This window comes from Narcine bancroftii, chromosome 6 (assembly GCF_036971445.1).
Source record: "Narcine bancroftii isolate sNarBan1 chromosome 6, sNarBan1.hap1, whole genome shotgun sequence".
Lineage (NCBI taxonomy): Eukaryota > Metazoa > Chordata > Chondrichthyes > Torpediniformes > Narcinidae > Narcine > Narcine bancroftii.
In genome coordinates this window covers 126,903,539-126,917,999 of record NC_091474.1, presented here as the reverse complement: position 1 = coordinate 126,917,999, position 14,461 = coordinate 126,903,539, and the positions used below count along the sequence as shown (strand labels likewise).

The following is a 14,461-nucleotide window of genomic DNA, read 5'->3' as shown; positions in this document are numbered from 1 at the left end:
TTCTTAAACAATGGAACAATACTAGCTATCCTCAATCTTCTGGCACCTCATCTGCAGCTAAATACCTCTACTAGGACCCCTGTTAGGTTGCATGTTATACCTTCTACAAATGTTATCAATGGTTTTAACTATTGTTTCAAATGACTATTTTACTCTGAAGTCACTTTAACTATTCCATTCATGGATCCCTGACTTGGCTGACAGTTGTTGAGTAAAATGTATGCCATGTTCTTTCAGTGTTTTAGTTTCTGTGGGGAAAAAGAATAACTAAACCTTGGATCCAGTTTAATCAGTATATTTTTCCCTTCTACATTGTAAACCATCTTTCAGGTGTAATTTTTTTTTGGAGATGTACTTTTACTTAAAGCTATTATTTCTCTATTTAACAGATTGGTATTTTTGTTTCCCTATTCAACTCTGTACATCAGGCAAATTTGAGTATATCATTCTGGGGAAAGCCTTCAAAAAAGTTGGCTTAAAATCAGTTCAACGCCTGCCCCTTCCTCAAATTTCCAAGCTTTATTAAGGTTAAATTCTGAGTAAAAGCTTCAAAAATCTGAATATTTATAGTAACCAAAACAAAAAAAAAACTGCAGGTGCTGGAATTCTAAAAACAAAACACTGAGACCTCCTAGAAAGACAAGAGAGAATTGGGTGCTTCAGGTCAAAGACTTCATCAGAACTACCGTATATGGATTTTAAAATGCAGAGAGAGGGAAGAGTGGAGAGCATGGAGGGGATGTCTATGATTGGGTGCAGACTAAAGTTGTCTAGGTAACATTTAGATAACAAAAAAAGGTATCACCACATTTGTGCTGAGAAAGAAAATATAGCTGTTGTGAAATTGTTAAAAATTGTTAGTGCAAAGGACTGCAAAGGAAGGTGAAGTGCTATTTTGTTTAACAGAATTGCTTTCAAAGTAGAGTTCTTAAATTTATAATATTATTAATTCTTTTAATTATATTTTATAATTTAATATAAGTTTTTTTTGTCCCCATAGATATGGCAAGAGATAAGTGAAGAATGTCAGCATGTCAAAGAGATTATGGCAACATTGGATGGGTTTAAACATAACAGTTCTCCTCTACAAGCTGTTCAGCACGAAGGGCCAGCACATGATCTAGAAGTCTGGTCATTGCCTGTGCCTGTAGAGCGCAAGTAAGTAATTTTATCTTGCATCTTCTGCCCAAGAGTCAACAATGAAAGATCAACTCTTTCTCTTTCCACAGATGCTGTCTGACCTGCTGGCAATTTACAGCATTTTCTGTATTTATTTCAGATTTCCAGTATTTGCAGTTTTTTTGATTTTCATATCTTATATTACTGACAATCTCAAGACTTGATTTAAAGGGACATTGCAATTTACATTTTATGAACTTCAAAATGTGCTTTGAAATAAAAATTATTTGCTTCTAAGCATAGAATTAGTAGATATGGGGGCTGGGGGGAGGGTGAGGGGGAAAAAAAGATCCAGTTTGTCTATCATCATTATTGTTTCAAAGAAAGGGAATTGTTGAGTGTGGATAAATGGAGTTAAGTGTTCATGTAATTTTTCTTTAAATCCTTGTTTTTAATTTAAAAAAATTTCGATATACAGCTCGGTAACAGGCCACTTCAACATACTAGTCAATGCCACCCAATTACACCTGATTGACCTACAACCCCCGGTATGTTTTGAACGGTTGGAGGAAACAAGAGCCCCTGGAGGGATCCCATGCAGACATGGGGAGAACATACCAACTCCTTACAGACAGCGCAGGATTTGAACCCTGGTCCCGATTGCTGGCACTCTAAAGGCATTGCATTAACTCCTACGCCAACTGTGCCACCCCTGAAAGATGGGAAGTAGTCTAATGTTTTCCATACTCTTGCCATGACTCTTGGTTGTCGATGGATAAGAGCAAATTGATGGAGATTTTTTTGATAATTTTGATGATAAGGCTTTTATATGCTTCGACGAATGAGTTGACAATGGTTTGGTACATGACCTCTGAGTTCCCACAAATACATGCATCTCTTGTGTGCTGCAGCTTGACTATTTGGATGAGCTTAGTCTGGAGTATATGATGAATAGCTTTCCATTAGATCCAAAGATTATTGCCAATGTCATGCATGGTTGTTGGATATGATGTATTGCATTTCGGAGATAGAAGAGGAGACTGATAATTACAGAAGGTTCTGCTCTTAAGGAAAGTATTCTCCAAAGTCCTCAATTGCAGCTTCAAGGAGTTGCTTGTGGAATTGTAATGTGGATTCTATCCATCTGGAGGCACAACACATGTGATCTTCACTGCTTGACAACACCATGTGAAATGCAGATAGCAGCACCAGTTGCTCTACTTGGCCTTTTTCAGCTTTTCTAAAGCCTTTTACTTCATCAGCTCTGAGGAACGGTGAAGCACACTCCAAACATCTTGCATTTGCTTCATGATGGCATGCAAGCCATGATCCTAATCAATAGATCTATCACAGAGCCAATTTTGGTGAAGACTGGAGTCAAACAACAGTGTCGATGCCCTGACAGTTAATTTAATCTTTCTTGTTGCAATTTGATGCTCAACTTGTAAGAAGGACCTAAAATTGTTTGAAAAGGGCATGGCCATTATACAATCCATTTTCCATATTTATAGATTGAAGATGAAATCCTTGTCTATTTGAAATAAGATGATTGGAGCAAAGCAAAAATAACCAACTTTTGTGACTATGGTTTGTATACATTGAAATGTTAGAGCATTGTCTTAATTGACCAAATTGACATGTTGTTCTCTGAATGCAGACCATCACCACACCCAAGAAAACGCCAGTCCACACCATGCAATGACCTTAAAGCTCCTCAGAAAGACCGTCTAAGTGCTCCAGGTAAAGGTTCTACCCGTCCAGTATCTCGAATGGGAAACAATGACAAAGTCAAAGCAAGCAAAGGAAAGGAAAAGAAAGGGAAGGAGGACAAAGTAAGTTGTCATAATAGGAAACTAAAAAAGTTGTCCTAAAGCATTATAAACTAATGGAATTACAATTGCAAAAAAAATCTTTAATATAGTCTTTTAGATATTCGTTGAGATGTCTGTTTTGTTATATTGTCTCAAATTCACAGTTGGCATTAGTGATTTTTAGGAAGCCAGAGGTTACTATGAAGAATTTTGGTGCATGTGTTTTATTTTTCAAAAGCAAACTCTCCCACTGCAGGCTTTCTATTTACACGATGTAGACTATTAGATTTTGTAAATTAAGAATACAATTTAGATGTTTTTTGAAATGCTATACTGATTACATGAGTAAAATTTGTCATCTAAATTGGCTAAAGTCAAGTGAGAATTATGCAAGAATGATCAGTTTATCAGTTTTTGTTGGTGTTGGCCAAGGAAATAATTCAGGCAGAAAAGCAAAACCTTTGTTCTGCTTAAGCCAAAGAATTATTTCCCTACCCCTAAAAGGGTTCAGGTTCAAGTCCAGATGCTATGACTTTGGAGTGAATGTTGAGGTTTTATTTTGTAGTGGAGTATTTGTGCTGGCTTTTTTGATACTTTCATGTGTTTATTTTCTGAAAATTAAATTTCTATACCTTTTCATGTTGTCATTTTGATCATTTCCATTCTACCAATTTCATGCATGTTTTTATAAAAATATTCAAAGCTTATTCTCCTGAGTTGACCAGCAGAAAGATTCTTGCACCCTCTATTTATCCTGATAGAAATGAGAAAGGAAATGGCTTGGTGTGACAAGAAGAGATGAATACCTGTTCCTTGGGAAGAATGATAGAACTGTGGCCATGCATAATTAGATAATAAATTGCAAGTGAATCACACAGTGTTGCTCTGTATCTTTGATCTTGGATTCAGTATTTGGAATTGGTTTTGAATAGGTATTCTTTCAATAAAAACTTAAATTGTACCATTCTCAATCAATGGGGTTTGCATATCGCTCCAGATATTAATCAAGAAATTTTTTTATTTTAGTGGGTTGCCACAAAATTAAAGCATTTAAGAATTTATTAATTTCAAGAAATCATCAAATATTAATCTATGTCTTAATAGATAAAGCAGACTGATACGCCTGAGAGTGAACCAAAAAAATTTGATGGCTCTGGAAATGACAGAGATTTAGTGGAAGCTTTAGAGAGAGATATAATATCACAAAACCCAAATGTTCGATGGTGAGTAAAAACCATTGATGTTTATCTATTGAAACCTAATAATAACCTTTGTAGTAATTCTGATTTGAAATAATTAACTATGATATTGTTGATAGATCAAAGGTAAAAAGATCTATTTATTTAATATTTTATTATTATTTTCTGCTTAGTAAAATATTAGATCAACAAATCACATACCCCAATTTGTTTTTCTAGGGATGATATAGCAGATCTGGCAGTAGCAAAAAAATTACTGGAGGAAGCTGTTGTTCTGCCCATGTGGATGCCAGATTTTTTTAAAGGGATCAGACGACCTTGGAAAGTAAGACAATATTCAGTATCTCCTGGGGAAAGGATTCCTGTAAAGTAATTAACATAACAATTACAGCACGGAAACAGGCCATTAGGCCCTTCTAGTCCGCACCGAACCATTAGGCCCTTCTAGTCCCACCTCCCTGCACAATGCCCATAACCCTCCATCTTCTTCTCATCCATATACCTGTCCAACCTTTTCTTAAATAATACAATTGACTCCTCCGCCACTATTTCTCCCGGAAGCTCATTCCACATGGCTACCACTCTCTGAGTAAAGAAGTTCCCCCTCATGTTACCTCTAAACCTCTGCCCCTTAATTCTTAACTCATGTCCTCTTGTTTTAATCTTTCCTCCTTTTTACGGAAATAGTCTATCCACATCCACTCTGTCTATCCCTTTCATAATCTTAAATACTTCTATCAAATCCCCTCTCAACCTTCTACGCTCCAAAGAATAAAGACCTAATCTGTCCAATCTCTCCCTATACTCTAGATGCTTAAACCCAGGTAACATTCTGGTAAACCTTCTCTGCACTCTCTCCACTCTGTTTATATCCTTCCTATAATTAGGCGACCAGAACTGCACACAGAACTCCAAATTAGGCCGCACCAACGTCTTATACAATCTCAACATCTCCTCCCAACTCCTATATTCCATGCAATGATTGATAAAGGCCAGCATACTAAAAGCCTTCTTCACCACCCTATTCACGTGAGTTTCTACCTTCAGGGAACGATGTACCGTTACTCCTAAATCTTTCTGCTCTTCTGTATTCCTCAATGCTCTCCCATTTACCACGTATGTCCTATTCTGATTCTTCTTACCAAAATGAAACACCTCACACTTATCAGCATTAAATTCCATCTGCCATTTTTCAGCCCACTTTTCTAAGCAGCCCAAATCCCTCTGCAATCCTTGAAAACCTTCTTCATTATCCACTATTCCACCTATCTTAGTATCGTCTGCATATTTACTAATTCAATTCACCACCCCATCATCTAGATCATTAATGTATATAACGAACAACAGTGGGCCCAATACAGATCCTTGAGGCACACCACTGGTCACTGGCCTCCAACCTGACAGACAATTATCCACTACCACTCTCTGGCCTCTCCCTTTCAGCCAATGTTCAATCCATTTGACGATCTTAAAATTTATACCTAAAGACTGCACCTTCCTAACTAACCTTCCATGTGGTACCTTATCGAAGGCCTTACTGAAGTCCATATAGACAACATCCACTGCGCTACCCTCATCCACATTCCTAGTCACCTCTTCAAAAAATTCAATCAGATTGGTCAAACATGACCTTCCTCCCACAAATCCATGTTGAGTGCTCCTGATCAGACCCTGTCTATCCAGATGTTTATAAGTACTATCTCTAAGAATTTTCTCCATTAATTTACCTACCACAGACGTCAAACTTACAGGCCGATAGTTGCCAGGCTTCCTCCTTGAACCCTTTTTAAATAACGGAACCACATGCGCAATGCGCCAATCCTCCGGCACTATCCCCATATCTAATGACATTTGGAAAATTACCGCCAGAGCCTCTGCTATTTCCTCCTTCACTTCTCTCAATGTCCTGGGGAAGATCCCGTCTGGTCCCGGAGACTTATCCACCTTTATATTCTTCAAAAGCCTTAAAACTACACCTTTTGTAATCTCTATATTCCCCATATTTACCCAATTTGCTTTTTTTATCTCACATCTCCCAATATCCTTCTCCTTAGTGAATACCGAAGAAAAGAAACTGTTCAATATCTCCCCCATTTCTCTAGGCTCCACACACAGTTTTCCGCTCTGATTTTCTAAGGGACCAATTTTGTCTCTAGCTTTCCTCTTACCATTAACATATTTGTAGAACTCTTTTGGATTAGTTTTCACCCTGCTTGCCATAGTTTTCTCGTACCTTCTTTTAGCTTTCCTAATTCCTCTCTTAAGATTCCTCTTACATTCAATGTATCTTTCAAACATCTCCTTAACTCCATGCTTCTTATATCTAATGTACGCCTCCCTTTTTCTTCGAACCAAGTTTCCAATATTCCTTGAAAACCAGGGCTCTCTCAAACCTTTTGCCCCTCCTTTTAACCTAGCAGGAACATAAAGCTTTTGCACTCTCAAAATCTGATCTTTAAAAGACTTCCATCTCTCTACTACATCCTGCCCATAAAACAAATTGTCCCAATGCACACCCTGCAAGTCCTTTCGCATCTCCTCAAATCTAGCTTTTCCCCAATCAAAAACCTCAATCCTTGGCCCTGATTTCTCTCTTTCCATAATGACATTGAAGCTGATGGCATTATGATCACTGGACCCGAAGTGCTTGCCAACACTAACCTCCGTCACTTGACCCATCCCATTTGCCAACAGTAGATCTAACACTGCTCCTTCTCTGGTTGGCACCTCTACATATTGTAAAAAACTATCTTGCACACATTTCACAAACTCTAACCCATCCAGTCCTTTCACAGAATGTGTTTCCCAATTTATATGTGGAAAATTAAAATCTTCCATAATTACAACCCTGTGCTTATCACAAATATCTACTATCTCCCTACAGATTTGCTCCTCTAGGTCTCGGTCCCCTCCGGGTGGTCTATAATACACCCCTACAAGTGTAACCTCTCCTTTCCTACTCCTCAGTTCCACCCAAATAGCCTCCGTGGATGTGCCCTCTAATCTATCCTTCCTCGGCACCGCTGTAATATTTTCCCTGACAAGCAATGCAACCCCACCTCCTCTTGCCCCTCCGACTCTATCACACCGAAAACAACGAAACCCAGGGATATTCAGTTGCCAATCACATCCCTCCTGCAACCATGTCTCACTAATCGCTACCACATCATACTTCCAAGTATCAATCCACACCTTCAGCTCATCCACCTTTTTTACAATACTCCTGGCATTAAAATATATGAATTTCAGGGATTTCCCAATTTTTAATCCCTGTTTTCCCTCATCTTTAAGAACAACATTATTTACTTTTCCTGCCAATTGCCCTTCATCTTCTTCCAGAGCATTTCCCTTCTCTATCACCTGCCCATCCATATTCAAATACTTACTACAAACTTTCTTTGTTTGCATTCTAACCTTCTCCTTACTGCTCTGTACTAATTTGTTCCCTCCCCCCAACCATTCTAGTTTAAAGGATCCTGAGTAGCCCTAGCAAATACCTCTGCCAGGATTCTGGTCCCCCTGGGATTTAAGTGTAACCCGTCCTTACTGTACAGGTCACATCTCCCCCAAAAATGGTCCCAGTTATCCAGAAACTTAAAACCCTGCCCCTTACTCCACCCCTTCAGCCACGTGTTAATCACCCACCTCATTCTATTTCTATTCACACTGTCACGTGGCACAGGGAGTAATCCAGAGATTACCCCCTTTGCGGTCCTTCTTTTTAACTCCCTACCTAACTGCCTGTACTCACTTTTTAGGACCTCTTCTCTAATTCTCCCTATGTCATTGGTACCTACATGTACCACGATCTCTGGCTCCTGTCCCTCCCACTTTAGGATATCTGGGACACGCGCAGCAACATCCCGGACCCTGGCACCAGGGAGGCAAACCACCATCCGGTTCTCCTTGCTGCGTCCGCAGAATCCCCTATCCGTCCTCTTAACTATGGAGTCTCCTACCACAATTGCCCTCCTCTTCCTTTCCCTCCCTTTCTGAGCTACAGGGGCCGACCTCGTGCTGGAGGCACAGCCACTGTCACTCCCCCCAACCTTGGGGTTGCATATTTGCCCAATGGCTCTTTGTCATGTAATGATAAAAGGCCACAAGGCACATTGAATTTGCTCCATTCACAGGGTAATATAGAATGGTGTCATCTCTGATTTAGTTTCTTAACTGGCATTGACATCATAACCCATAAAAGTAATGGAGTGAAAATTTTTAGGATGTCCACCTTAATGTTACATCATGAAGGTACTTTTTTCTATACACTTAAAGCTCTTTCAGTCCTAGTGTTTTCTCCTTTTCTCTTCAGTGAATTGTTAACTGAATCCTATTAAAGTTGACAGTCCAAATCTATACCCACTTTATGTGGCATTACTCTGTCGTTACACAGAATTTGCATAAACATACAATTTGTTACAGATTTTTAAGATATTGATAGCATTCTTAACAACAGTTTTACATGGACTAGATCATACTTGATCCAGACTACTTCTTGCACGCACACTTAGCCCATTGTTGCTTCTCCTGTGGGCAAGTAGTTTGTTGTCCTACAGGTCAACCTTCTGTTTATTAGAAGTGATATCTGATATCATATAACCATATAACCGTTTACAGCACGGAAACAGGCCATGTCGGCCCTTCAAGTCCGTACCGGTTCACTTGAACAACTCCACTAGGTCCTCCGCAAACTCCTGAGGAAGTAGAGGCTTTCTTCATGATGCCATTGTCTTGATGTCCCCTTGAAATTCAGTTACTCCAAAGATGTAGTCCATAAAGAGCATTTAAGCTTTGGTGGATCCTCAGACCTTCCCCTACCCCATCACCCACCCCCCCACCCGCCCAGGAACTTTTGACCGGTTACTTTTTAAAAAATCCTTTTAATTTATTCTAAATGTCTCCAGTAATCAAACCTTCAGGTAAGTGGGACTAGTACAGAAAGTACAAGAGTTCAGAATGGTAGACTGAAGGTGCTCTTTTCAAGCTATGACTTATCATTCTGAATAATGCTTTAAGAAGTAGAAGTAGATTATTTTTCAATTATTTTTAATTCTTATTTAATAATGAAAAGTAGAGAATGATTTTCCTGTTCTCAACTTGTGGGTTGTTATTGGTAAAATTCCAGAAGTCCATGCTATCTACTTGAAAAAGTCTATTTTGTGTTTAAATGGTTTATTTTGCTTTGTGCCTAATTTCATCTGGTATTCCCATAGGATGGTTTCAGTTATGAGTAGCAGTTTGTAGGTAAATGAATATTCTGTAAATCCTGTCTTGCCAAACTTAACTGTCTGGGTCAAATCAATTTAATTTGTTCAATCATTCTCATGTTAAGACCCTTGAATTTACAATCTCCATTATTGAAATTGATCTCTTTTGTAAAAAGGACCATTGTCCCTGGTTGACTTACAACATGTCACAAAAATAAAGTTGGTTTTCAGCAAAGTTACATTGCTTTTTCTGTTGAATTGACATTAATAAAATCATGTAGTGTTTGAGAATATGTTTGCTTATAATTCAAAGGGAGTTCTGATGGTTGGCCCCCCAGGAACTGGAAAAACAATGTTGGCTAAAGCTGTTGCAACTGAATGCGGAACAACATTTTTCAATATTTCTTCTTCAACGCTTACTTCCAAATATAGGGGAGAGTCTGAGAAACTGGTCCGCCTTCTTTTTGAGATGGTAGGTATGGAGAAATAATATGTAGTTGTCTGATTAATGTAGCTGGCAACTTGAAAAATGGTAGTTGGAAGGGATGAGCCAGACATCAGGTTAATCTTTTCTCCTTGCTCTGCAATTCCTCACCCAGGATAGCTCTTGGGATCAGCTAATTACCTAAAATACAGTCTTGGCTCTAATCCTAATGTACAAAATGATCACGCGGAATTGTCATAAATAGAATGCTTTATAAACTAAATCTATAGTGAAGAGTTTGATCAGTCTAGAATTTTCTGGCAAAAAAAAAGACTGGCTCTTAAACCAAAGCCTAATACAGTAAAATCACTGCTATCCAGAATTCAAGCAACCGGCAAAACAATTAAGGAAAATAAATTTTAAAAATTGCAATAAATAAGGATAAAATAATAGTTTAAAAATATGTGTTTAAAATTGTAAAAGTGAATGTTCTCTGAGGTAATGCGTAAACCTTTGGGTGAAAATGGGATTAAATGGGTGGTATGGTTGGAGTAGTGTTTAGTGCAATGCCTTTACAGCGCCAGTAATCGGGACCGGACCTGGGTTCGAATCCTGTGCTGTCTGTTTCTCCCTATGTCTGCGTGGGGTTTCTTTTGGGGCTCCGGTTTCCTCCCACCCTTCAAAATCATACCAGGGTGTAGGTTCTTCTTTGGCTTGGCTTCGCGGACGAAGATTTATGGAGGGGGTAAAAAGTCCACGTCAGAGCCGAATTGGCCTGTTTTAGTGCTGTATGTCTAGATTTAAAATTTTTTAAAATTATTCAGCCAGCAGAGTGCCTTGGTCATGTTTTACTCGTAGCAGTTGTTTGAATAAAGTTGTGTGAAACAGCAATGGCGTCACCCAGGATAAAGAACTGGTTGATGCCATTCACCGTAGGGGTGTCTCTTAAAGTGTAACCTTATCCCTGCTTAGTAAGAGTTTCTCCAGTCAGAGGCTTTATCTGTAGACTTGCTGGAGGGGTGGATTAATTATCTATAATGTTCATCTTTTGGGCGGCTCCGTGGAGGGGGAGGATGCAGCGACAGTTAAATGTTTTCAAAGAATGTGACTGAAAATAAAGTAAAATGCTTTAATGTTTATGTATTCATGCAAGTGGAGTTTGTTCAGTGTAAGTGTTTTTGTCTTTTAAACTTTATTCTTAATGCAGGTGTATTAGTTAGGCATTGCAAGAGTAAGCTCAAGCAACCAGAAAATACACTTATCTGGCATCTACCAATTCCCATAGCTGGATATCGGGGGTTTGAGTGTACAGTATTTACCTTGTAATCTTAGAATAGTAATACTGTTAAAGGTGTTTCAAGTTGGCAATTAACTACCCTGATAGTTTGTGTTAGAAATTAAATAATTTAAATGAAAGTCACTAACTAATGGGAAGTCAAGTGAGGTAGAGCTGAGTTCCAGAGTGACTAACGATATCCAGTATATATAGTGTAATTGTTGTTTGTAAAGATGGTCTGAAAGATAGCCAGAGGTTTTCCACATTGTATGTTGGAATCAGAAGCTGTACAGAGGGAAGACAGAATCATAATATGGTAGTTAGAAGGGATGAATAATTAGAGGGGTTTGTAAATGGAATTAAGAGTTCTACATGGTATGTTGCCCAGCTGGTGTTATGGTGATGAACATCTTGAAAATATTTCGGAAGGGGTGGAATTCACTTAAGTAAAAACACATTGGACCTATAATGTAGGATGGAATTTTCAAGGGATCTTATTCAGTAAGTACCTGTATTTTTTGTTGGCATCCATTTCACTCACCTTTGTTGTTTGCATGCTGGTTCTGCCTCTATTGAAGGGAATGTTCTTTAGGAATCCTTTTCCTGTTAGTTGCTTAATCGTCCATAATCATTCTCAGTTGGATATGGCAGGCCCGTAGAGCTTTTGATCTGATCGGTCTGTCATTCAACTCTATTCGTTACATCTAACTTTTGCTGTTTTGCACAACTGCATTTCTGTAAATTGGCAACCTTTCCAAATTGATTTGTTTTAAATTGAGGTAGAAGAGCTATCTTAATGAACAGCATGTGCATGTAAACCCACAGCCAAATTTCCCAAATTAAATTAGGATTGTTGGAAAGTCCTGTAAATTTCAGTTTTAGCAGATGCCAACTCAATCCAAAAAAGCACAAATGGCTGAGAAAGACCTCGTCTAAATGTCTCCCTTCTTTGGAAATGAACTAAGATGTGACAAACCTTCATCATCTGCACAATAATTTCAATAGTTTCTAGAGAGATAGACCCAACCACATCACCTGCCAGTGTTTGTTATTCACTAATGAACCAAAAAGAACACAGGATGCACTCCTCCCAAATGTTCTTGAAGTGGATGAAATATTTACCTTAGAAGTTTTTGCAGGTTTTTGCTTTTCTTAAGCATTCTCTGAGGTTTTCCATTGCTGAAGAAAACATCAGAAAGGTTAGCATGAAATTGTTAGAAATGATGCTGCTGAGATCGCCTGACAATGCATTCCTGTTTCTTGTTTTTGAGGCCAGATTTTATGCTCCAACAACCATTTTCATCGATGAAATTGACTCCATTTGCAGTCGTAGAGGAACTGCAGAGGAACATGAAGCTAGCAGAAGAGTAAAAGCAGAGCTCCTTGTTCAAATGGATGGTATGTTTCATTTTCTTTCCTCTGTATGAATAATAATTGTTTTACATGTTTTAATTGTGCAGAACTTCATTACAAGATTTAGCATCTGATTAATGCCCACTGTACCACACTTCCCAACAGAGCCTCCACCTTAGCAGTAAGATGTGGGAACGCAGGTTGAATTTTTTGTTTTGTTTTATTTTGGCTGAGTTGTATTCAGGCCTCAACAAACCAACCACTAAAATAAAAACAGAACATTCTCAAAATACTAAATAGGTCAAGCAGTGTGGTGAGAGAAACGGTTAAAGTTTCAGGATGATGACCTTTCATCAGAACCAACTATAGATGAACCAAAATCAAAACTGGCTGCGTGGGATCTGAAACTGCTTTTAACAATGCTATGAAAACGGTTTAAAAAAAAGATACTGGAAACACTCAGTGATTCAGGCAGCATCTGTGCAAAGACAATTTGTTAATGAGTAGAGGAAAAGTTTTACAAGGAAGCATTCCTGGGACAGAAGTTAGTGTTCTTGAAAGCAGAGCAGAATTTATTTATGATTGGCATTCCTGGGCAGCGAAGTAACTTCTATTTCTCTTTTCACAGATTCTCTGTGACCTGTTGAGTGTTTCCAATGTTTTCTTTTCAGTACTGTGCCTTTTCAATTGGAAGCATCTATGTTTATCTGCATGAAACAAGTTTGAGATTTGTCATTTCTTTTCAAATTTGCATACTTGGTAATTATCCAGGAGAACAAAATCTTGTGTTTTAATTATGTTTATTAGTGGATGTATGATTGCAGTAATGAACACAAATCAAGAATTTTGTGTCATGATGTTTCATTCAATTTTCTGTGATGTGAGCATTACTGGCAATGGCATGTCTAATTACTCATGAAAAAGTGGTAATGAGCCACCTTTTTAAACCATTTCATTTCTTTCAGGGAGGAATTCCAGAATTTAGAACTATTGAAAATGAACAGAGATCTATTTCCAAGTCAAGTTGATTTGTGATAAGGGAAACCTGCAGGTTTTACCATGCATTTGCTGTCCCATCTTTTTATGAGACCATAAGACATTGGAGCAAAATAGGCTAGTCAGCCCATCAAGTCTACCCCACCATTCAATCATGAGCGGATCCATTTCCCTACTCTTTACCAGCCCCACTGCCTAGACTTCGCCCCATAACCTTTGGTGCCTGGCTAATCAAGAACCAATCAATCTCTGTCTTAAATACACCCAATGACTTGGCCTCCACAACTGCCTATAACAATAATTCCACAGATTTACCACTCTCTGGCTGAAGAAATTCCTGAAGAAACAACCTACAATCCTGAAGTTGTGCCCCTTTGTCCTAGACTCTCCTAGCAAAAGAAACTACCTTTCTACATCTACCCTGTCCACGCCTTTCAGAATTCAAAATGTTTCAATGAGATTCCCCTCCCCACCCCCCATTCTCCTAAATTCCAACGATAATAGGCCAGGAGCTGTCAAACACTCCTCATATGATACCCCTTTTATTCCAGGAATCATCCTAGTGAACCTCTCATGAACCCTCTCCAGGGTTGAGGTTAAAAGTTGGTATCAAGAGCAATGACTACATTTTATAAATTGTATATGCTACGAACATGATGTCCAAATGGTAAAGGAAATGAATGTATTGAAAGTCTGTGAGCTGGAAAGGATTATTGGAAAATAAACAAGTAATCTGCAGTATTTTACTGGTATGATTAACCCACTTAAAAAGGGCTTAGTTTTTGAATATGCATTGGTGGAATGTTATTCAAAGTACTATGGCTGTATTATTTAGAACATTATTTTCCTTTTAATATTTTCTCCTTTAAAATTCAGTGCCTGAACACCAACAGCTAACTTAATTGGTCTTGACATTCCGCTTTCATTCATTAATGGCTGGATAAATAACTTAAATAATCAAAGTTTTTTTAAAAATTAGAGATATATCATGACAACCAATATGCCAATCCAAGAGCTCGTGCTGCTCAAATACACCAATTAACCTCCAAACCCCTGTATGTTTTTAGAGGGTGGGA

The 14,461-nt window shown here is 38.4% G+C and overlaps 1 protein-coding gene across 5 annotated transcripts in view; it reads left to right on the top strand.

The window, feature by feature from the left end:
- The window catches only part of LOC138736458 (katanin p60 ATPase-containing subunit A1-like), a 79,854-nt gene that overhangs the window by 24,942 nt on the left and 40,451 nt on the right, over positions 1–14,461 (top strand). For all 5 annotated transcript variants that reach the window (XM_069886021.1, XM_069886020.1, XM_069886018.1 and 2 more), the window contains 6 exons: positions 1,001–1,158; positions 2,777–2,951; positions 4,035–4,153; positions 4,349–4,454; positions 9,650–9,808; positions 12,308–12,434. In XM_069886021.1, coding sequence (XP_069742122.1) covers positions 1,046–1,158; positions 2,777–2,951; positions 4,035–4,153; positions 4,349–4,454; positions 9,650–9,808; positions 12,308–12,434 — 799 coding nt within the window. In that variant the 5' untranslated portion in view covers positions 1,001–1,045. The remainder of the gene's footprint in view (positions 1–1,000; positions 1,159–2,776; positions 2,952–4,034; positions 4,154–4,348; positions 4,455–9,649; positions 9,809–12,307; positions 12,435–14,461) is intronic.